General features: G+C 42.9%; 1 protein-coding gene across 3 annotated transcripts in view; it reads left to right on the top strand.

Annotated features, from left to right (window-relative positions):
• The first annotated feature begins 598 nt into the window (after positions 1–598).
• ADAMTS19 (ADAM metallopeptidase with thrombospondin type 1 motif 19) overlaps positions 599–24,952 on the top strand; it is a 115,931-nt gene continuing 91,577 nt past the window's right edge. For 2 of the 3 annotated variants that reach the window (XM_060280126.2, XM_035099894.3), the window contains exons 1-2: positions 599–1,145; positions 5,420–6,024. In XM_060280126.2, the coding sequence (XP_060136109.2) occupies positions 1,061–1,145; positions 5,420–6,024 (690 nt within the window). In that variant the 5' untranslated portion in view covers positions 599–1,060. The remainder of the gene's footprint in view (positions 1,146–5,419; positions 6,025–24,952) is intronic. The other variant, XM_035099895.3, reaches the window with a different exon arrangement.

Below are 24,952 nucleotides of genomic sequence, written 5' to 3'. Positions count from 1 at the left end.
TTGTTTTTTAGGAAGGAAAGCCCTGTTTTGGGGGGGGGGGTTCAAGTAAACGTTGTTGAGCTTCTTTAGGGAAGAGGAAAGTGACATTGAGCCTTCTTTTAGGAAGGAAAGCCCTGTCTGGTGGTTCAGGTCGTTTTAGGGGTGCAGGGCAAAGATGTTGAGCTTTTTTTAGGGGAGCCAAAGTTTTTTAGCTTCTTTGGGGGGAGCCACTGATCTACCGGTGATCTACCACAGACGTCCAGTGATCTACTGGTAGATCACGATCTACCTGTTGGACATGCCTGTTTTATATGATTGACTTTTTATTTCTGTTCTTTGTACTGTACAGTATGTCATATTGTTGTTTTATTGCTATGGCCAATGGCGCAAATAAGGATTCATTCATTCATTCATTCATTCATTCTGCAGCAGTGTCCACTAAACGCCCCCCCCCCACTTTCTTTGGCGGGACCCACCGCAGACCTACCTGCCCCGCGGTCCGCGAACGCACGTGCGCGAAAGGGGCGGGGCCGGCATGCAAATCGGAGCGCCGCCCGTAGCCAATCGGCGGCAGGCGAGCGCCCGGAGTTCGGGGGAGCCCGCGCGTCGGTTTCAGTCCTCCGCCCCCTTGCCACCCAGGGAGAGCTCTCTCCGCGGCTCGCCGGAGGTGCGGATCGGGCCGGGGGTGGGCGGGCGCGCGCGGGACCGGGCGCGCGCTTTGTGCGGGCGTGTGCGGTGACACCACCTCTCCGCTGTTGCCGCTGCCGTTCGGGCTCCTTTTCTTTTTTGCCGCCTTTCTGCAAAGCAGGTCACCCCCAGCGCCTCCTCCTGGGAACCGGAGCGCGCTGCTGCTGCTGCTGCTCCGCTTTAGCCGCCGCGGAGCTGCTGCTGCTGCTGCTGCTGCTAAGCCCGCTCTCTCTCTCTCATTTTCCCTCCGGCTTGGCCAGCTCCACGTCGGGGCGCGAAGAAGCCCTCGGAGGCGATCGGCGGCCAAGCGCTCTCCAAAAACGAAACAAAACGAAAAGAAAAACACCCGCCACCGGGAGACGAGGGAGGTGATCCGGCCACTTCTCCTCCGTGGATGGAGGAGAGACGAGGGATGCGACTGAGCCGTCTTTGTTGCCTCTTTTATCAGCTGTGCTTCCTGTCAAATGGGATCGCTTCAGGTAATTTCAGCATTTTTTCTCTCTCTTCTAGAGTTGCCATATTTCAAAAAGTTAAACATATACAAAGCAGGACTCCCCGAAAGTTGTGGAGCTTTTTTAGGAAGACCCCAAAATATTGAGGCAAAAAAATGTGGCTTGCCTAAGATCCAGGACAAACCCCCGCGTTTCGGACCCCCCCCGTAATTTTTGAAATCCCGGTAGTGGCCGGGGAAATCCGAACATATGCCAGCCCTACTCTCTCCCCACCCCCCAGCCCAGCACGCCTTCTCAATTTTCTTCTTTTCGAATCTTGTCTGTTTAATAAACGGACACACTTATTCTTTCCAGAGGTGTCCAAATGCTGGACTGGGCGGAGAAAGGGACAGGGAGCCGTGGGGCACGAAGTAGGTGTGTGGATAGATTTGCCAGCTCTGCTAGATAAAAGATCTGGATTTGAGGATCCTGGGCGAGCGCAAACTTCTGCACAGGAAGATTCTCGTGTTGCACCAATATCTCTGTGAGTTATCGGGCTCCAGGTTGCCTGGAATGCCTTGGCCCGTCCCCTCACCAAATGCACAGCGCCAGGTGTGGATGTGAAGAATACAGCACTCTGCACATGTTCAGAGTCGGACAGCTCTCCAGTCAGCCATGCAAACGCTTTCTCATTGTTGGCAGTATAAGACTGAAAGTTAAGCCGCCACTCAAATTAAGTGCTTCCTTTACTAGCATGTATGAAACAGGAGGGAATTCATTCTCTGCCTTCTTTGCAGAGATGCACTCTCTGATACACACCCTAAGACAGTATCTTGGTTTGGCATAGTTTACGAGAATGTGTCCTCCTACAAACGTTTTTCCAAAATGTGTCTTATATAACATTCAAACTGTGAGCTTTCATTCCCTAGGAGGGATCTATGTGTTCTCATTACCTAGAAGGAGATCTGTGAAGTTTAGGTCTCTAGACACTGTGCTGCAAAAGAACACATTAAAAAGTAGAAACGATATATATGTTCGTGGTTTATACCATATACTGTATTTTCACACAATGCATGCAACATACAGTATTTGGCAATTGCAACTGGCCAAGTTAATTCCTATCTCTTCCTCTGTCCCAATGCCTCCTTAACTCTCTCTGGGTTCAAAAGGCAGAACACATATTCCCCTGAGACAAGAGCACTCTTTATTGTCTTTCTCTCATATGGATCAACTCCAAGCATTAATGGTCAACATTTAATAAATTGAGTTACTTCTGTAGCATTGTTTCCTTTGATGAACAAGACTAGGTAGTCAGTTGCAAGGAAACTCTGTTTCTCTGTACAGTACATTGCCTGCTTCACCTAAGCTAACTGCAGAATGCTTCACAGCTATTTCCTGTGCAGCGAGGTCTGTTGTTTTGTAAGGCTTTTGCATGAGTAGAAGAATATGCCAGATAGCACTTTCCTTATTGTGTGTAAAAAAATATCCATATTGTAGAGGAGCCCGGGGGCGGACTGCTGAGCGTTGAATCTGGCTTGTTCCTGTATAGTAATTTTGCTGTACTCCGGACTTCTAGAATACGGCACATGTGAAATGTGAGAAGACTTGACGAATCGCGTTCTGCACCTCTTTGTACGGTGTCCAGTTTGTATTCTGTTTCTGTAAGATGTGAATAATAACCATGTGTTAACACCTGAAATGCAATAGTGTCAGAAGTGATGGAGGGGGGCTGTGGAATACATGTGGAAGTTTCCCAGTTCAACCCCTGACATCTCCAGGTAGGGCTGAGAGAGGCTCATACCGATTCCCAGTGTCATTCTTACGATGTAATGGTTAGTATTATAAGCGGGGCCAGCGACAAAATGTCTCTTGAGACCGATGTATGCCAACAACAACAATGCCCGCAACAAAATGTTGTGATATATAGTGGTACCTTTGATCTTGAACGCCTTGGTTCCTGAACATATTGGCTCCCAAACAATCGAAACCTGGAAGTGAGTGTTCCGGTTTTCAAACGATTTTGGGAAGCCGAACGTTTGATGGGGCTTCCATGGCTTCTGACTGGCTGCAGGAGCTTCCTGCAGCCAATCAGAAGCTGCGCTTTGTTTTTTGAACGTTTTGGAAGTTGAATGGACTTCCGGAACGGATTCCATTTGACTTCCAAGGTACGGCTGAATTTCCAACCCACCGGGATCCATCCCTGGGAAAGAACTTTTTCCTCTCCCTTCAACCACAGTCTCCATCCTACTTCCAGTTTCTGTTTTTCCTCCAACAGTAGAAAAGCCCTGGAAGATGCAGATCCGTCTGAAGGTTTTTTCTTTCTTTCATTTTTTTTAAAGAAAGAACTTTTTTAAATTGACATTTTCTTTTAAGCTACAAATGTATATACTTCTGCACATCCCCCAGGTATTAAATTACCACAACTTTCTTTTCAGGTGGCCCAGTTCCAAACCGTACTGATAGCACTTAACCACCCAGGTTCATAATTAGAGGAAATTATTATCATCGTGCTGCAGACGGGGAGAAGTGACTGAGAGAAGGTGGCCTGCCTGAGGCCACCTAGTGAGTTTGTGAGAGAAGCAAAATCAGACACTACTCCACACCCCCTTGAAATATTAAACAGAACTATTAAAATGGATAATATATCACCCCTATTTAATGCCTTATAATTTGAAAAGAAGCTTTGGGTTATATTTAGTTTAAAAATGATGCAGTTTATACTTCGAGAGGAAGTATATACAACATGGGGCTCTTCTATTCATTCTGTCAGTGCAAGCATTTAACTTGCCTGATGGAATGATCTCCCCTCTCTTCCCCCTGCTTGATCTGGGGGTTCTCAAGACCCCCCCCCCCAGATTGGGGGGAGGAAAGGAGGGGAAGTCCACTCTGCTAGCAGGACCCGTGCTGGCTTCTGCTAGCGCACCTACTTAGTTGAATCTGGTCCTTTATTTTTTAAAACACGCAACAGTCTTCAACACAGGTATGAATTTAAGCATTTTCACCCTTCTTTAGCATAGGTGATATATCATCTCGGATCTTGCACAGCCTAGCACAGGGAAAGACAAAACACAGCATTCAAATCCAACTCTATTTGTGTCACTGTTTTGGCCAAGGATGGAGAACCTTTGGTCCTCCAGATGTTGTAAGACTCCAGCTTGTTGTATGAATTACCATGCATTTGTAAAAACTTGGTCATCTAGTGTGGCAGCACCTTCACTTTAAAACTCTCTGCCTGTTGTATTCTTTTTGGTGCTTGCTAAAAACTTTTAACGTTTAGACGAGCCTAAACAGATGCTTAGAAAGTTGTGGATTTCAATCGGTTTTAGTATTTTTACTTTTTGTACGGTTTTAATGATTGCTGTAATTTTTTCTCGATTTTATTGTTTTGCTTTTTTGTAAACCACTTTGAGGTTTGTTTGCAAAAACACTAATAATAATGATGATAATTTATTTGTACCCCGCCCATCTGACTGGGTTGCCCCAGCCACTCTGGACAGCTTCCAGCATATATAAACTCCCATCATTCTGGACCATTATGTCATTATGTTGACTGGGGTTGATGGGAAGTCCGCTTACCTTATTTGGTGGCCAGTGTTGCAGCTGGGCCCTGCATCACCTGGCCGAGGGCTGGAGACTGGTGCGCTCCCTGCCGTTGCCTCTCCATGCTGTTGGCGCTAGGCAGGGTGCTGCTCAAGGAGTGGGCCTCACTAACCATTCAGCACTGATGAGGGGCGTGTCCACAGGGAATTTAAACTCCAATGCAGCCATCCTCTTGCATCCTTCGCATTGGGTAAGCCCTTGTTTAGATGGAGGGGAGGTTGTAGCCTCCACCTGCCCCTCCTCATTAAGGGTATCCTGCTAAAGGTATCTGGGTGTGTGGATTCTGTCCAATGCCCGGACATGGGCCAGGGCCATGCCACACCCCAACGGGGACCCCTTGGGGTGCTCCTATTTGATGTAAGTCTTAGGGCTCCCCCTATCAGTGGATTACCCTTAGGCTTCACCCAATGCCTAAGCCAAACTGCTCACATCTGTAACCAATAAAGTTGTGGCCTATTTGAACCCATAAACACAAATCTGCTTGTTTGTGTGTTTTATTTATCCACCAGGGGACCGTGGGTCACGGGGCCTTGGTATGCAATTGGAGACTAATAGAATATGGATAGCTAGTTCTTCCCCACCCCAAGTGTAGTTGAAGCATTGAAATGAAACTGACATATCTTAAGTCTGGCTCCAGTATTGATCTATCATTTGTGACAACTGTTAAAGTCAGGGAGCGGTTCCGGCATTAAACCTCAGCCTATCTTTCCCCCCCTGTGCAGGTCTGCAACCTTTGGGAGACTCCGAGGAGTGGGAGATTGTCTACCCGGCACTATGGAGCAGGGGCCAGCAGGAACCCAATGGAGGCAGCGGTGCAGGAGGCAGCTGCAGCACTGATGGAAACTGTGGGAACAATAGCAGCAATCTTAGTGCAACCTCTGCATCCACTCAGGTGGTGGGCAGCTCTCGCGAGGTCCGCTCAGTTCCTTCCTCATCTGACAGGCAGCTGCAGCCAGTAGGGGAGACCTCAGAGGACGAGGTCTCCGAGGACGAATATGAGTCTCAGGAGTTCTATCACTGGTCTCCTCTTCCTCAGGGATCTAACGCTACTTCTCAGCTGCCCCCTCCCTCGCCTCTGTCGCCTTCTTCAGAGGACGGGGACGAGGTGCTGCTGAGAATACCAGCTTTTGCTCAGGAGCTCTACCTGCTGCTCAAGAGGGACAGCCGCTTCCTGGCTCCAGGCTTTGCAGTGGAAGAACGACTGATGAGTGAGAGGAGGAGTCTCCCGAACTCTGCCCAGACCCAGACAGAGAGATCGTGTTACTACAGCGGGTCTGTGCTCCATTACCCAGGCTCCTTTGCTTCCTTCAGCACTTGCGGTGGTTTGGTAAGGCTTGTAATCGTAGCATTCTCCCATTCCTGTATGTTTTTTGGGGTGCTTTCTTTCACCACCTCCTGTATTTTCTCTTTCTTTTGGGAAAAGGTTATTCTTTGTGCTGTCCTTTACTCATCCCCATGGTTTTACCTGGCTTGCCAGGTAAGGGTTACCCTGTAACCCATCTGTAGTCAGTGCTCCTCTGGGGGCGAAGTCAAACCACTCCATTAGCAGCACCAAAGCAGCCTCCCCACGGCGCAAGCCTGGGCAAAGCGAATGGAGGTCCTGGGCTGCACAGATAAGAAGACCTACTTCTTGACCTCGCTGATGTGGTCCAAAGGAAAGCAGAGCAATACGTTTGGCACTGGATTGGCTGCAGAAGGAGACATGCTGCCCAACCACCTTAGGGACTCCACTCTGAATTTGTGTAGGGTTTACTCCTTAGCCTTTTCTTCTTCCGAATATATCCCACAAAGCAGCAGCAGAGGTTTAGGATCAGAGTTTTCCTTCTCTTAGAAGGGCGACCCCGTCTGCCCCTCATTTCGCTCTACAGCCTTCTTGACCGTTGGACCCCTTAGACTTGTCTGCTCAATCTGCTGGAGCCTGTCTTTGCATACAGGGGAGGTCTCTAACTCACTTAGAGTTTAAGACCTATCAGCTACCCTCACCTGATTTAGTTGGCCAGCCAAAGATTGTTTCCCAGAGTGTGGCTGTTGCCGCATCCTGATAGCAGGTGAGAGCTGAATGCAGGGTGGGGGTCCAAAGATACCCAGAAGGAAACTACCCCAGAAGGATCACAACATGTCCCCCATCAGAGCTACTACCCCTCCCCTAACACCTCATACACCCCATTGTTGGACTGCAACTCCAACATTGGCCATTAACCCGGAGGGCTGCTAATCGCCTTGCAGCTGTTTTGGATAAGGTGAATGAAGGAGCATACAAGCCTAAGACTCATGAACATTACACTAAACTATGGCTTTGTGTGGTGTGTGAACCAGGGCAATGAGTGGCCTGGTGTTTCTCTGATCACATTCATGCATAAATTGTTCATTTGTTTAAAATAATTTATAGACAACGTCGTCTTGTTGTAAAACTAACAAGGTGAGTTACAGAATAAAACGTATACAATAAAATAACGACAACAAATGCAAACGTATATCCAAAGTCAAGTAGAGCTGGTGCTAAGGATCAGGGCCCAAAAATGTGCTAATATTCTGCTCGGTATACTATAACACTCATTGTGGATCACCTAATTTTTAATTTGCCTAGGGTAGCAAACAACCCCCACCCCAGTAACTGAGGCTGCTGTAGCAACATGTAGGGACGATTTGGGCAGTGTTTATTTTCATTTTTTCTGAAGCTTTGCCAGAATCTTGGTTTATCGCGAACTCTTGTTAAACAAACCCATGGTTTGTTAAACGTTCCCCATGTTGAAGTTGGCTTGTTTTGTTTGGCATTTGTGATATGATCCCTGGTCCAAACAACCAAGCTGAGATTAAGGGAACAAGCTCAGGGAGGAGGAGAGGGGAAGGGGGAGCATGCAAGCTCAAGGCTTTGCTTCAGCTCATTACAGCTCATGCACAGAGTTGTAAACCATGGCTTGGCTTTATGTGCAGGTGAGGCCATTGATGCCTTTGCTTGGACCCTGCTGGACTTGAAACTATCTTTGAATGTATCAACAGTTCCCTGGAGACTGCAGTTAACTACTGGTAGAAGTTCAGCAGATTCTATCCTGGATTGCACCAGCTAGAAATCGGAATTAGACCCAGCGACAACCGCAATGGTTTCTGCAATGAACAGAAGTCCCAGGATATTTCAGGGTGGGTGGAGAGAGTACGGGCAGCTGGGATGATGTAAAATCCTGGAATGGTTTAAAGCAAAGCAATTATTCTTTTCCTTTAGCCTTTTATTAATGTGCATGCCTGTGCGGAACCATATAGAAGAAGGACAGGGGTGTTGTTGACAGTGGCCCTGAGGCTGCAGAGAGCCAGTGGCATCTCAAATGAGCATATCCTGCTCTTTGTGGTTGGCTGGCTGTAATCTGTGGAACAGCGCTACAGCTATGAAGACATCGTTGGCTTCCATTCCAAAATCTGATTTCAACCGAAGAACATTGAAAATAGCTTGCCAGCTTTTTTTTTTTTTTGGTGAGGACTAGAGTTAGTTTAGTTTACTGCTGTTAAAACTTGCGGATTTGCCAGGTTGGATAGCATTTTAAAGTGAAATTGGGTGAAAAAGTTGAGGTTTAAGCAGCAGTTCAGTTTGCTTGGTTAGACTCAAACTGTTGGGTTTGGGGAAAATGGCATTTAACTGATACTGAAAAGTAGTTGCTTAAACTAAAGTGTAGGTTTTAAGCATTTGCATGTTGGGTGTCTCAATTTTTCCGGTGTTTTGGTACAATGCGGACTATGGATGAATAGTCAAAACCAAATACTTTTTTTGTACAGCGTATTGTTCCTTGTTCTGATAGGTGTCAACATACTTACATGTGTTTATATAGTGGGGATCTAGGGAATTTTTGCTACTTATATTTTTCCTTTTCTCTCCCCAAGTCCACCAACAAGGTATACACACATATATATATGGTAAAATTGGCCCAGCCAAAGGCAGATGGTTCTGTTTGCTTACAATTGCATATTACACTGTCTATCCTATAGGTGAATCATCACATGCTAATAGCCTATAGCTTGTTTAAGCGCTTGATTCTTCTTTTCAAAACAGCACAAGCAGACTCTAATTTTCACTTGGACTATATTAGGCAGCTTTTTCTACACAATTATATATCTTTTTTTTTTTTTTGCTGCTGATGGTATTGTATGGGAGATTGTCCTGATCTACAGGATGAGTTGCTATAGTCACAGCTTGCCTGCCATATGGTGATAGCTGTTGTTTGATTTGAAAACTTGATCTCACTTTGCTCACTTCAAGCCTTTGTCTTTCCCTCCTATAAACTCCTAAACATCTTCCTGGTAAGGGTGGGAATGGGAACATGCAGATCAAGCAAATGCAAGCGACATTTATTTATCGAAAACAGGGTCCCCAAACTAAGGCCCGGGGGCCGGATGCGGCCCAATCGCCTTCTAAATCCGGCCCGGGAATCAGCATGTTTTTACATGAGTAGAATGTGTCCTTTTATTTAAAATGCATCTCTGGGTTATTTGTGGGGCATAGGAATTCGTTCATTCCCCCCCCCCCCCCAAAAAAATAGTCCGGCCCCCCACAAGGTCTGAGGCCCCCTGCTGAAAAAGTTTGCTGACCCCTGATCTAAAATGTCAGAAAGTACCAGTTTGAGTATACATTTTCTCTAGATATTGATCATAAAATAGTGTGCTATTTTATGTGCAAAAAACCTGATGGGACTGAAAACTGGACTTTAAAAAAGAGCTTTATCCACTGAAATGGTAAACATTGACCATGACCAATCTGAGTCAGTCATGTATCTAGAAGTTTATGCTCATTTTTATACACACATTTTCTTTCTTATTCCCTCCCCAACATCAATGGAAATCCTTCCCAATTCAAGATTAGTTGTTTTTAATTGCAAATTGCTTCATCTTAGAAGAATAAATTATGGCATGGCATTTCGACAAACTTGTGTGGTATTTTGGGTTTTTAAACAAATTACAAGGAGAAAGTTTGTTCATAAGGGCATGAAGCTGATTGGGGATAATCTTTCTCACTGAAAGGTCAGAGAGTTCAAAAGGCTTTTCTTTGTTTATCTTAATTTATCGCTTGTTTGAATTGTGGATAGATATGTTCAAACAGGCACTATCAGATTTACCATCAGCAGAAATGGTCTAGGTGGGAGGACATCAATGGAAATGTCAAATGGAAATGAAACAGATTTGGTTTATCACATAACTCAGGGGACAGCTCTGAAGGTATGATGTGATGGAGACCTGAACTTCAACTACTGGTTAATATGAATCTTAAGAGCTGAATGGATTTAATGCAGGTACTGCCAGCACTACTGACAAATATGCAAATGCAATTGCACCAAGACAATTTTCCACCAATGGCACCAATGTTTATTTCTTTATTATGAGTATATAGCAACAGCATTTAATTGTGCTGGTACAAGAACTGGTCAGAATGTACAGATCATGTGCAAAGGTTTACAATAAAAAGACCAATGGGGTAAAGGGAGGGGAGGGTGGAGACACAAGACTGGAATAGAGAAATACTGGGTTTCCCCCCCCCCCAACTATTTTGCAAACTACATGGAGAGAATGATATATAGAAATGCTTGGCATAATAAAAATCCATTCAGTAGTTTCTAAGAAGAACCCAAAGCTCCATGGAAGAGTAGTGATAAAAGTTCTTGGTTCAATTATTGGCACCTTTAACAAAAATAATCTGGGCTGATAATGATTTCTGCTTGAGGCTTTGGGGAATTAGTTCCAGGTAGATGGGCTCTAGTGATCTTACTTGTTAGAAAGCAGGTCCTTGTGTCTTCATGTGCTCATGGATACAGGAGCGTGGAGGTGGTTTAGGAGAAATGTATCTGTGAAACAAGAAAGATCGAGTAAGGGTTCAGAGAGAACTAAGAGAGAACTGAAGCTAGACCACTGACTTTTGGCCAGACTTATCTAGTACCTTTCTAGACCTATTAAGCCCACAGAATAAAGAGACAGCAGAGTAGCTTTGAGTTTCAAATAGGCAACAATTCAATTGATCCTTTAAGTTTAGGGGATCTTCAGTTGTCACATAGTCTAACAGAGGCATCCCCAAACTTCGGCCCTCCAGATGTTTTGTACTACATTTCCAATCTTCCCCGACCACTGGTCCTGTTAGTTAGTTGTAGGCCAAAACATCTGGAGGGCCGCAGTTTGGGGGTGCCTGGCCTAACATAATCACCTCCCTCCTCCTCCTATGGATGCCCTATCATGTAGAAGAGCTTTCCTTCTCAAACTTTTTTTTTCTGGGTGAACCTCATTAGTTTGGGACCATTGGATGAACTTTTTCCTGCTCATGGTCTTCACAAGTGCCAATATGAGCCTGTCTATATCACCTCCCCACAAGGCCTCACAATAAGGTGAATTCCAGGTGGAAGACCTGCCCTTGTCTCCTCTAGCCTCATGGCCTTGAAAGGGACAGGTCTGATGAGGTTTCCCTTCATTTTAGCACGTGACTCAGGGAGCTCATTTTTCTTCTCCTGAACTTCCACTGTACAAAGCCAACCTATCGTGCACTGACAGCCACCCAGCAGCCAAACTCACAATCAGGTCAGTGTGGTGCTGATGAAAAACAAAAAAACACAGAACCCTTCTAGCCATGTAGCCAGCAGGGAAGGAAGCTAGATCCACAATATGTCCTGGGCAGACCGGGCAGTTGCTGAGGCCAAAGGAAGGAAAGTAGAGACTTTGGGAAAGGACCGAAGTCTTCACCCCTTCTGCACTCAACTGCATGCAGCCAGTCTGGTCTCGCGGACTGGGAGTGGCAGAAATCACCGGCAGTCTATTGCTACCGTTGTTCAACTTCTATGAAGAGTTCCTTAGGGAAGGGGAAGCCCTCAAAGGAGTCGTGGTCTGTTTGGTTCAAGACCACAGGGAGTGTAAGGATGTCTTTTCCATGCTGTATAGCTTCTCCCATCATAAGGGCCACCTTACTGTAAAAGCAAGGCTCTCTGGTTTCCGTTTGGAATAATACAGTCCATAATTACTGGCTGCAACCAGACAGCCTTAATCTGCTTCCTGGTAAATCTAACATTGGAGGTCAGAAGACTGTTTCACTCTAATTTTAGGATTAACTGGTGTTTTGGACTGGACTCCTGTAAGCAAGAATAACTATGCAGGTTTAATACGTTGGGCTGATCCACACAAGCAGTTAGTAGGGCATTCTCCAAATCATAGCCTTTCCCTCCCTCAATCTGGATTTTCTCATAGCAGGGCTCTTTACAGTATCCCTGGTATGAGAGAATCTGGATGTGGATAGCCAAGCAAATGGAGGCACAGAAAGCTATAAAAGATAGTATGGATTAACCCCAAGTGTAACATCTTAGTGACTGTTATGTTTTTGTAAGCTAGTTCAACAAACGCTTGCAAGAAAGGCTGTGTTCCAGGTTTATAACATAGCAAGCATATTCATCCCATACTAGCTTGTACAGTTTTTATCTGGAAGCTGCACGATAAGCTAGACTAAAATCCTTTACCCAGTAAATGCTATTAAATGCTTCTCATAGAGTTGTGTTATAACCACCACCACCTTCCCTGAAAAGTGGCCACTCTGCTGGTTATACAGTCACTGTACCTGGGCAGGCAGTTTATATCAAGAAGTCCTTTTTTTTGCAGCTTCTAGGAATAGATAGCTGCTTGTTCTCCAAAGCTCAAATGTGCAGATGGCTCTGCTTGAGTTGAATCGTATTGGTGTCCCCAGCACAGCAACAGCGTAATAAGGGAGGAAAGACCTCTATATCCTGGTTTCTGCACAAACATTTTGTAGTTCATATCCATAATCTGAAGAAGTCTAGATGGTGAGTCTGGAAAAATTCCACTGACAAATCTGAGAAGATGTTTAGAATCATTAAAGTGGGCAGCCAGTTCACTCTCTGAATCATTAAAGTGGGTAGCCAACTCACTAATCGTAACCAGATTATGCCTGAATTGAGGTGGAATAATTGCTCTGCTAAATCTCTGTGAAAATAGCAGTTTGCTCTTTTTTGCTTTTGCTAGCTTGATCTCCAAGTAACCAAGATGTTCTACAAAGCATCATTCCTTAATGGATATGGAATGTGAACTATTACATGAAAAACCATTTAAAATCTAAAATTAGTTTTTTTAAATCATGCCAGGTTACTTGGAACCCATTCTTTGCTTTGCTGTTTAATTAAATAACATTACAATTCTGCATACACTTACTTGGGAGTAAGCCCCAGTGCACTCAATAAGACCTACTTCTGAGTATGATACATGGGATTGTACTTTAAGTACTAAATTAATTCCTTTATTTGAATGCTTTACAGGCTATCCAAAACATTCCCATGAATTGTATTAAAGGTTGTCCATAAGCTTTAATTAGCTTGTGTTTAAGTAAACAAAGTTACCGGTCCAGTCGCGCTTCCAGACGTAAATCTTCCCTTTCAGCAGAGCTTTTTAGCACAACGGCAAAGAGTAAGGTGAGTCAGCAAGAGTTAATTCAGGAACTCTGGAGCAGGTTGCAAACTCAAAAGGCTTTATTTACAAAAACGTAGCCAGGAGATAAGGCAGACATTCTTCATCTCTGGCCAAGTAAAACTTAAACAAAACTGTGCCTCAGTGCACAAACTTGAGGCATCACTCCTACACACAGCAACCAAAACTAAGAGATAACACTACTGAGAGAAAAAACGCTCCTAAGAGAAAAAACGCTTGCAAGGAACTGACTATTTATACAGGCTGTCAAACATTCCCGGATGTTTAATTAGGTTCAGCTGCTCAGTGTTTAGAGCGACTAGTATAACTTAACCCTTTAATACCAACAAAGGTTAAGGTAAAGGGACCCCTGACCATTAGGTCCAGTCATGACCGACTCTGGGGTTGCGGCACTCATCTCGCATTATTGGCTGAGGGAGCCGGCGTATAGCTTCCAGGTCATGTGGTCAGCATGACAAAGCCACTTCTGGCAAACCAGAGCAGCACATGGAAACGCCGTTTACCTTCCCGCCAGAGTGGTACCTATTTATCTACTTGCACTTTGACGTGCTTTCGAACTGCTAGGTTGGCAGGAGCTGGGACCAAGCAACGGGAGCTCACCCCTTCACAGGGATTCGAACCGCCGACCTTCTGATCAGCAAGCCCTAGGCTCAGTGGTTTAACCACAGCGCCACCTGGGTCCTAATTAAAGGTTAGAAATGCCATTCATACACGCACATCCAAGAAGTGGCACATGCACTAGTCAGTTCTTCAGACTGTTTCTCTGTTTTGAGGCTCCTATGCATCAAACCATCTTTGAATTTTAGCACTTTAATGCCTACTAAAATATTGTTCAAAAGCAATTTGCACTGATTTTGAATATTCAGCTGGAAGAAAACCTATTACAGAGTAAAGAAGTGAAAAATCCAATTGTATATTCCATATATAACTTAGCTGTCTTGTGAAATAGATGGGGAAGCCTGCTGTTTCTTAAGTTTATAAAAATGCTGGTGGAGAGGAAAGAACTTGAATATTGTTTCCCAAAATAGTATATTCATATATATGAAGGATACTGTTTCTCTTTCACAGCCTTTAAGTTGCAGATGCACATCCCTTTCATGTTAGTTGACTTAGAAAGTTTTTGTGTGTGGGTGGGTATATGCTGTGTATTATACAATGTTTTTCTTGGGTCCACCGATACAAAGGTCAAAAATTATTTTCTGAATGAGTTTTATATCCAGAAATGTAGAAATGTGCCCCAAGCCAACGCTAAGTGACTTCATTTTTTGAATGTGACTATCTTCCAACAATTGCATGTGCTTATTTAATTACCTCAGCTGTGCTACCTTGGACTCTCACCAGATCTTCAAAGCAGAGCTGGGTCAACTCAGGCCAGCACTAGTTGGATGGGGCACCTCATGGAAGAAGCCAGGTATTGCAGCTGTAGTTACTCAGCAAATGACACTCTTTGAGAACCGTTGCGCAGCTTCAGCGGCAGAATGCAAAACTACATGTGCTGCCTACATCTAATATTTAAAATGGCTATTCACCCTTCATTCCACAAGCTTGTCCTTAAGACTGAGAGCAATTGGCTTCTACTTACATTGCCATGATGTAACATGTGCACTGTTTATGAAAAATTGCCAGTCCAGCTGGCTTTCTGAAGATAAAAAGAATGCTGTGACAATCACTCTGAAACTGAAGGGGAAGAGTCTTTTCCTTTCTTTCTGTATCTATTTTATTGTTATTTCGATTAGTTTTCAAAACTTGATTGTGTATATCCTATGTTTTTTAATTGTTACCAAACGTCAGGGAAAATAATGTAAAGTTGTCATTGCTCTAGTTATTAGGCTAAATAATTTCTGTATTTAAATGCTCATGAGCACATTTGTTTGACAAGCCTATCTTAAGACCATCTATTGATCTGTTCCTATCAATCTGAAGTTGAGATGGCTAGATCTAAATTCTGAAAGGGTTGCAGTACCTTACAAATAATGCTTCCTCGTGCTGCCAGCGAGGCTGAAAGCCCATTGTAGGGAATGGGTTTCAAATGAATTATTTTTGCTTCAGCCGGAACACATCCCATTCATAGAATCATAGAGTTGGAAGAGACCACAAGTGCCATCCAGTCCAACCCCCTGCCAAGCAGGAAACACCATCAAAGCATTCCTGACAGAAGACTGTCAAGCCTCCGCTTAAAGACCTCCAAAGAAGGAGACTCCACCACACTCCTTGGTAGCAAATTCCACTGCTGAACAGCTCTTACCGTCAGGAAGCTCCTCCTAATGTCTAGGTGGAATCTTCTCTCTTGCAGTTTGAATCCATTGCTCCGTGTCTGCTTCTCTGGAGCAGCAGAAAACAACCTTTCTCCCTCCTCTATATGGCATCCTTTTATATATTTGAACATGGCTATCATATTACCCTTTAACCTTCTTTTCTCCAGGCTAAACATACCCAGCTTTCTAAGCCGTTCCTCATAAGGCATTGTTTCCAGGCCTTTGACCATTTTGGTTGCCCTCTTCTGGACACGTTCCAGCTTGTCAGTATCCTTCTTGAACTGTGGTGCCCAGAACTGGACACAGTACTCCAGGTGAGGTCTGACCAGAGCAGAATACAGTGGTGCTATTACTTCCCTAGATCTAGATGCTATACTCCTATTGATGCAGCCCAGAATTGCATTGGCTTTTTTAGCTGCTGCATCACACTGTTGACTCATGTCAAGTTTGTGGTCTACCAAGACTCCTGTGAATGGAGCTGCCTCCCTGGGAGCGCCTCTCATGAATGGGCGTGTTTACTTCTGTTAATGCATTTCACTGAGACCTTAGCAAAGATTAAGCAGTGACAGGAACCTCAGTGATGTGCTGTTTCTCTGTCAGCCCTGCATGCAAGAGCAAATGGGCCGACAGCTGTAGCATTCTGTTTACATTGAAAGTTTGGCAATACAGTGGAACCTCAGTTGTCAAACATAATCCGTTCCGGAAGACCGTTCGACTTCCGAATCGTTCGACAACCGAGGCGCAATGGGCGGTTTGCAATTTCAATGACGAAAATGGAGAAATGCGCCTCGGAAGCCGTTCAACTTCCAAAGCACGTTAAAAAATAGTAGCATTCACTTCAGGGTTTTTGGCATTCGAGTTCCGAATTGTTTGGCTTCCAAGACGCTCGAAAACCGAGGTTCTACTGTAAAATGTCTTTGAATTTTAAAAATCAGTTTAAGAAGGTGGCATTCACCTAAAAAATCCCATCAGCAGAAGTCCTGTGCAAAAACTTCCATTTGTACAATGTGCCCCCCCCCGGCTCGCTCCTTGAAATTGAGTTTGGGGGTTGGGGGGTTGGAGGTGGTTATTGCAATGACTCCCAGAACAACACTATTTGGGTGTTAGAACAATAAAAATATTTCTAAAAAGATCCTTCATTGTCAAGGAGCATAACATTATAGTTTTGTTCATGCAATATTGCAGAATTTATATCCGATTAAATATCGGGCAATTATGGAATGAAGGATTTCTATTAGGTTTTTTTCTATGCACATGCAAGTGTGCTAAGCAGTATCACTTGCTTGAAGATTAATAGCCCAGAACTTTCCAGAAACAAGAGCTGGCAGTTATCGGGCAGAACTGTGATTTTCTATAAGATGGAAAATAAATGTCTGTGCTCAAAGTTGGGTAAATATTCATAGTTCGCATAACAATAAAATATACAAGACCAATTTTGTCATTTATAATGCTTGATAGTTAAAGTGAGATTTTTTTTGCCTCCGATTTGTTATTTCATCCAATGCATTCAGGTTTAAGAGGTTTTGAGTGTATACTGTAGAGCTGAGTGTATAGAATTATCACAATCTAAATGATTCCGATAAATTCCAGTCTAATTACAAAATCAGATGGTGTCTTCACGAGAAAAAATAATGCAAGGCCCATAAGGGCATACATCTAAGGGAGAAAATATTAAATGTCAATTTTGCAAAATAGACATGCAGTTCTGTTTAATACCAAAGCTCCAGCTTGTTGGAATAAATGTTGTGTATTTTTGGTTTGAAGTAAGAGTTCATGGATTTCTGCATCATAAATCAAGGAGCAAGGGCATGATATATTTACTGTATCATGCTTTTTTGAATATATATTGGCTACAGCAGATTTTGGCTTTCAACTATGAAAACAGCAGTTTAATATATTACATCTTTAAAACTATTTTCCACCATCATAATATCATATATATTCTGATTTGAAACATGAAAAGAAATACTATTCATAATAATTAATGTGCATAAAACAAATTGCTTGTTGCAACTGGCATAAAATTCAAAATCACTGTTGAGATATATAATCAGCTCTTTTATATGAGTGTTAAATTACACTACTGTTCAAGAGGTGGTGGGGGCTTGCTTCTAGGCATAGGCACTTGAAATGTTTTGCATGTGTTTGTATGGATGCGTAACTTACGGTTGGGAGTTACAGTTCCCTGCAGAAGTGACTTTCATTTAGGAATCTGGCAATATGCAACATTGGTGTTAGAAATGCTTTTGCAGGTCCAGGTGTTGTTCTTCCCAGTCCCCAACCCAGGTAAATAAAAGACCACTAAGACAGGTTGGGATCAAAACAGGCCACAACTTTATTGAATACAGGTGAAAGAGGTGTGGCTTGGGCATGGGGCAAATGAAAATACTTCTGGCCCGCCAACCGGAAGTGATGCGTGGTCAATCCAGGTGGGAGTTCCTAAGACTTACATCAAACAGGGTGACCCCTGCAGGGACCGCTGTCTGGGGGTCCTGGCCCCGTGGACATGACCACTCCCCCTTTAACGGGATCCCTTTAACGGGATACCCTAGTGTTTGGAGGGGCTGAGGCTAAATGCCACTTCATCATTACATTGTCCCTTATGCATTCATTATTGGGGTGGTGGGGAACACATGGCACACTGAGATACATCTCTGTAATATTTGAATGGTCAGGTGTGAGCATGTTCTTATGAAATATTTGTATAGGGAATGCAAGATGGGTGGCTGAGTAGTGAATTGAAGGTTCCCAGGATGTGGTTTTTGTTTCCTCCTTTCCCCTACCCATTTCTGCACTTTTCATTCTGAGATCTGGCAGCTGAATGTATGAAAAAGAGCTCCATTGTGTGAGATGCAACATCTAGTGACATGAAAGCTCTGTCGATGGTGTTATATGCGGTGCTATTTTTCTAGAAAAAGAGGTGCTGGAACTCACCACGCCCTTGTTCTCAAAGAACAGCGGCGTCTTTCAAGCGTGGCGTCAGGAGTGGAACTTGGTGGGCAGAAGTTGGTTTGGGGTCAGCTTCCAGATGAATGTTTTTTGAATTCTCACCGAGAAAACTGAACTGCTGTAATTTTAAAATAAGGTTTTGGGTTTTTTTTGGCATCCTTTTATATATAAAAAAGTGAATTTGTGCAGTGGATACCTCTGATTCAGCACTAAGATTTAAGAAGCCCCCTCCCCCCAAAACACCTTGTGAGGTACACAACTTTCCTTAAAAGGGAAGTGAGTGACTTGTCTGTTTTCATAATAGAAAAAAATATTGGGTTTTTGTTTTCTTTAGCCTCTGCCCACACAAAACATTAAAAACAGGTTCTGGGCCGAGCATCTGTAGACGTAACTAATAAGTTTAAACACTCTGACACAAGGTACTTTACATGCATTGTTTGTTTGTTTGCTCCATCATTCCTAATGAGATGGTATTGACCCCCAAGGCTACATGGGTAAAAACATTACATCTTCATTAAATTAAGGTGGGAGGCCCCTGAAATACACATGGCAATTCAAACCTCATCAAAGTTGAGGACTACCTAGAACATGGAATTGTAGAAAACAGACACAAACAAGTTACACATTTTTTTCAGTCCTGTAGGAGCATATTTCATTGATGAAGGCTTGAGATATGCAGTAAATAAAATTATTATTATTTTAGTCTTTATTTAGAAGGAGCTACTAAATGAGAACAGTCTTTCACAAAACATGGCTCCAGAATTTTAAAACGTTAGCTTGTGATTAAGTTGTTTGCATACAAGTTGAAATTACCATATATACACTTGTAAGTTTGTTGGTAATGTTGCATGAGATCAGTTTATTACAAATTGCTTAAAATGCCAATTATAGTGAAAAACCTCTATGATCTCTGATCTTTTGAGAACAGATCCCATAGGAAGAGGAAACTGATGTGGTTTTTCCACTGAATGAATATAAGAGACTTCATTTCTTGCTTGTATGAAGTACCTTGAGTTTTAAGAGATCTACATATAGGGAGAAAAAAAACACATTTCTTTTGTGAATATTTACAAGATACCATTTCAAGTTCGTTCTTTATACAGTGGTACCCCTGGTTATGAACTTAATTTGTTTGGGAGGTCCGTTCTTAACCTGAAACTGTTCTTAACCTGAGGTACCACTTTAACTAATGGGGCCTCCCGCACCGCCAGCGCACAATTTCTGTTCTCATCCTGAAGTAAAGTTCTTAACCTGAGGTACTACTTCCGGGTTAGCAGAGTCTGTAACCTGAAGTGTTTGTAACCTGAGGTACCACTGTATTCCGTTTAGGTCTATAATTTCATTTTGTCCTTCATAGTCTTTTTATGCCTATAAAATAATAATACACCCCTTGCTTGTCAAAATGACCTCAAAACAGTCTATGAGTACAAAAATTGACAATGAAGCATTCACTTATGAAGCTTTAGAAAGACTTGAAAAACACTGAGTTGAACTGTTAATCAATGTATGAACATTGTATTCCATGTAACTGCTATGCAGAATTTATTGCTTCAGCATAATGAGATTAATTAATAGCCTTCTTCTGCACCCTGCATGAAGAAATTAGATTGGTGCTGAGCAAGTTAAAAATCATTTATTTGGTCTGTCTTAATTATTCTTTCACAAGGATATAGTGCAGTGATTGTGGTGGAAAGGCTCACAATCACACCCTGTGCTTCAGTCTTCCCATTTGATCAACGCCACCTTCAGTGTCCATAGCATAATTCATATATATTCAGCTATAGATATTTGATGATGCAGGAGGCTCACCTACCTGCAATTTCTCCAGTTCATCACAGGCTGACAGGTGATTCCAGAGGGCAGCCAGCCTGGACCGTTATAGTAAAAAGCAACAGTGAGTCTTGTGGCAGTTTTAACAGATTTATTGTGGTATAAGCTTTCCTTATCCAGAATCCAGTTTTCTGCATCTGTTTAAGTAGGATCTAGTTTTTCAACCCTTGTACTTGCTAATAAATCTCTTGGTTTTTAAAGATGCCACAAGGTTCTTTCGGGTTTTTCATCTTCCTAGGGCAGTCACGTTCTCCTCTGCAATGCATGTACAGTACATTTTTTTAAATGCACGTCCAGATTAACTGTATCGCTTTCTGAAACTTCGAAAATGGTGCTCCTGGTAATTGTATCTTCCAAATCCTCCCTAAGTGAATCCTGTGTTGTCACTACATTGAATTCTGTTGCCTCAGACTGGAACACACCCAGATGCACACCTCAGGAGTAAAAGAGAAAGAAAAGCAGTATATAAATCTGCCATGCTTTCTGCAGGCTAGAATGCTATATATGGGGTAACAATTGTTTCTGAATGTCATTTTGCAGGGCAAAGCCAAGTTCTTAACTATGAAGTTTAGCTTACGTCATATTTAATTATTTCCGTGTAGCCTCCAGTACTTGGGAATGAGACACAGGATGCGGTAGTAATTATTATCTCAATGTGATATATGGTCCAAATGTGCTACACTCTTTTTTTTTGGTATATGACTTATCAGGGGCTTGCATAGATCCGAGATGAGCTTTGGGATTCTGTAGGCTGGGTTTCTTCCAGTCTCTCAACATGGTTTTGTTAACACAAATTTTCAATGGCACCCCTGAGTAATTGCTGGCAAGAAAGTATACAGCCGAGCCTACTTAAAAATAAACTTTTTAAGAAATAGTCCTGTGAAAAGAATAACATTTTCTGTAAATGAGCTTTAACTTACATTAAATTAAAGTTAAGCTTTCTTGAAAAGAATGGATGATTTCAAAGGAGTTAGCTGTAAAAAGAAAGAATTGACACAGAATAAAAGCACAGTGCAGAAAATTACTAAACTTTCTAGGGTCTAAATCAGGGGTCAGCAAACTTTTTCAGCAGGGGGCCGGTCCACTGTCCCTCAGACCTTGGGGGGGGGGCGGACTATATTTTGAAAAAAATATATGAACAAATTCCTATGCCCCACAAATAACCCAGAGATGCATTTTAAATAAAAGGACACATTCTACTCATGTAAAAACACCAGGCAGGCCCCACAAATAACCCAGAGATGCATTTTAAATAAAAAGACACATTCTACTCATGTAAAAGCATGCTGATTCCCGGACCATTCGCGGGCCGGATTTAGAAAGTGATTGGGCCGCATCCGGCCCCCGGGCCTTAGCTTGGGGGACTCCTGGTCTAAATAAAAGTATAGCATGCATAGTTTAAATAGGGCTTGTTGTGAGCATCAAATGCAGCTTTAGTCAAAAATCTCTAACATGGTTCTCAATATGCAAGTTGTTTCAGTGGTTCATCTGTGCTGAAGGTGTCAGTGGGATTCCTTGACTCCTGGGTTAAAAAATCCTAGTGTCCTTCAAGCTTCCCCTGCAAGCCATTAATTCTAACATAGTCTTCATTGTATCATTGACTTCATTGCAAGAATTATAAGAATATTTTGAACAAAGCAATTTCAAGTGGATCATACCTTCTTCAGGAGCCTTTTGCTACTCTGTTCCCTTTCTATCTCCCATTTTGCCTCCGCCTTTCCTGATTCTGACTTTGCTTCTTCTAAGGTTTGTTTCCAAGCCCGCATATTGAAACTGGTTTGTAAATGGATCCAATGTGTCAACAGTTCTGATCATTAAGATGTTTCTCTTCCTTAATTTATAACTAGTATCTTGTAAAGTTACAGGTAGGTAGCCGTGTTGCTCTGACGTAGTCGAAACAAAATTGAAAAATTCCTTCCAGCAGCACCTTAGAGACCAACTAAGTTTGTCATTGGTATGAGCTTTGATGTGCATGCAAACTTCTTCAGATACACTGAAACAGAAGTCACCAGATCCTTATGTATAGTCAGAGGGTGGGGGTGGGGGTATTACTCAGAAGGGTGGTGGGAATGGGTGATTGGCTGATAGGTGTGGTGAAGCTGTTGACGACTGTTGACGACTGCAATTGGTCTTACAGGAAAAAGCAAGGGGTGAGATGGCTAAAGATAGCTTTATCATGTATAATGAGATAAGAATCCAATGTCATTATTCAGACCTGGTCTCTCCATGGTTTTAAGCTTGGTAATAAGTTGCACTTCAGCAACTTCTCTTTCCAGTCTATTTCTGAAATTCTACTTTGAGATCTTGTATAGAATGTCCTGGGAGATTGAAGTGTTCTCCTACTGGTTTCTCTGACTTGTGATTCCTGTATCTTGTAAACTTTGACTTGACCTTGCATTTGGCACTGCCTAGCAAAGTGCTCAGCCCAGCCCAGCTTCATGCAGCCTCACAGTTTAGGGGAATCAGAACAATAAAACAATGAGATAAAACAATAAATTAAAACAAGAAAACGAAGCACTAAAAGGAGTTAAGAAGTAAAACAGAAGAGGGGATAAAAAAGTGCTAAGGGTTGGTTATATAGCAGAAACTTGCCTTAGCGCTCAAAACCCTGCTTCAAGCATTCGGCAGCCATCTTTCCTAATCTTAACATTGTTGTCACAAACGTCACGTGATAGCTGTTTGAGGCAGGGGTTATAATGTGAAGAGTGGATCTTCCTGTGGATTTCCCCCATTGCAGGGAGAATTTCTGTGCCCTCATCTGCTGTTGCAAGGAATGTTTTGTGGCATTGAGAATCTCCATGAGATGAATTAGTCCACATGCTCAGCTGGTTTACACAGTCAGCCATCACACTGAGCAACTGTACGCAGAAGGCCTTTCAAGTAACAGCATGTGTTCTTTGTATCGCATAGTGAACTTGTTCAGCACGGACTTGGGATGGATCTGCGTCTCTGGAAACTTGTGTTGTGCAACTAGCTGAAAAATCCCCCAGTACTTTTTAAGGAGGGAGTTAACATGGATGAGAGACAGGACGTTTTCTTCATCCAACAAATTTAGAAAAGCCATCAGCAGGTGGACAGAGAACTTTAAGAAAAATATGTTGTGCAGATCCAGCACAGCAAGTATGTCAGGAAGTACAGTTAATCAAAGACAGAGATTACTGGCTACCATTTGGGTATCATTTCTCTATCTGTCCAAAAATGAAGATAGTTGATGACAGAGGGCTGTACTCAGAACAGAATGATTGACTCTTTTATTTATCTAATCGTAGCTGGCCGCGTCTTGACTATTTCATCGGTGTGCTTGGTTTTTCTGCATGCTGTTTGTCTCGTGGGTATTCTGTTTGATCATGATCTCATGATACACAGACCACTTTTGATAACCGCTGCCAACTTTGTGGGCAGAGACAAAAAAGTAAAAACAGGGACAAAAAAATGGATGGCAAATGTGCCACAAAACTTTACAGATCTTTTAAAAAGAGAGTACAGTCGTACCTTGGTTGTCGAACGGAATCCGTTCTGGAAGTCCGTTCGACTTCCAAAAACGTTCTACAACCAAGGCACAGCTTCCAATTGGCTGCAGGAGCTTCCTGCACACAATTGGAAGCCGCGTAAGCCATGTCAGATGTTCTGCTTCCAAAGAACGTTCGCAAACTGGAACACTCACTTCTGGGTCTGCGGCATTCGGGAGCCAAACCGTTCGACCCCCAATGTGTTCGGCTTCTAAGGTACAACTGTATGTGAAAAGTAAAACCCACACAGGACTCTTTAAGACTGGGCTATGTTATCTCAGTTACAATTAACACGTCATATAATTTCTAATACCCCAGAATTCACTAGTTATGGTTGAATTGAAAAACTGTAATTTGGGAGGTGTTCCCTTTTCTCCCATATATGTTAGAAAATCTGTATGCATATGCTTATACAATGACAGCAAAGTAGCTTACTTCTTTTTGAAAGATTATGATAGTAATGTAGCCATCTCACACACACATAGAAGGGGTTCACAAAAGGGTGCAGTACCCACATGGAAGCCATTTCAAACACTTCCACAGCATAACAAACCCAACTAGCTGCTGTACACCTGGGCTAGAGTGGAAATGAAATTCAGGTCAGGATTTTGACTTTGATGCAAGATTGGACCCAGTACCTGTCATTCTGGAGTTTGGAAGTCTATACACATTTGGTGCAAGCTGCCACTGTGGCGCATGATGTGATTTAAGGCCCATCAAGTGGTCGTCAACAAATGGCCTGTCTTGTATAAACACACACACAGCCTCTCTCTTATCTCCAATGACAACTCATTAGATGGTGTAACTCATGAGAAAATACTTCAAAGTATGATTCTATAAACCTGTTTCTTATCTTCATTGATATATTGCCAGATGTTGTGTTTCACTAAAGCAATAAAAAGTTACTTTTCTTTGTCCGTTAATGAGATTCTTGTAAAAACACAGAGGCATGCTCCTGATATAAAATGAGCAGTCTCCTTTTATGTTTGTTGTTGTTTATCTTCTTTTTTAAAAAAGTACTCAGTGCTTTACAATTACATCATTCACCCTCTCAATGACCCCATGAGGTAGCTTAGGCCTAACCTACAGTGGTTTGTACAAGGCCACCCAGTGAGCTTAACAACTGAGCAGTGGCTTGGATGTGACAATCCCACCCCATCCCTATTTGTTCAGAACTAAGTCTATTGAGTTCAGTGGAACGTACTCCTAGGCAAGTCTCTATAGGATCACAGGTACTGAATCTGTATGTGATCAGTATGCCGAT

The sequence above is a fragment of the Zootoca vivipara genome, chromosome 10 (genome assembly GCF_965207765.1).
Source record: "Zootoca vivipara chromosome 10, rZooViv2.hap1.1, whole genome shotgun sequence".
In the NCBI taxonomy this organism is placed as follows: domain Eukaryota; kingdom Metazoa; phylum Chordata; class Lepidosauria; order Squamata; family Lacertidae; genus Zootoca; species Zootoca vivipara.
This window is presented reverse-complemented; position numbering and strand designations above follow the sequence as displayed.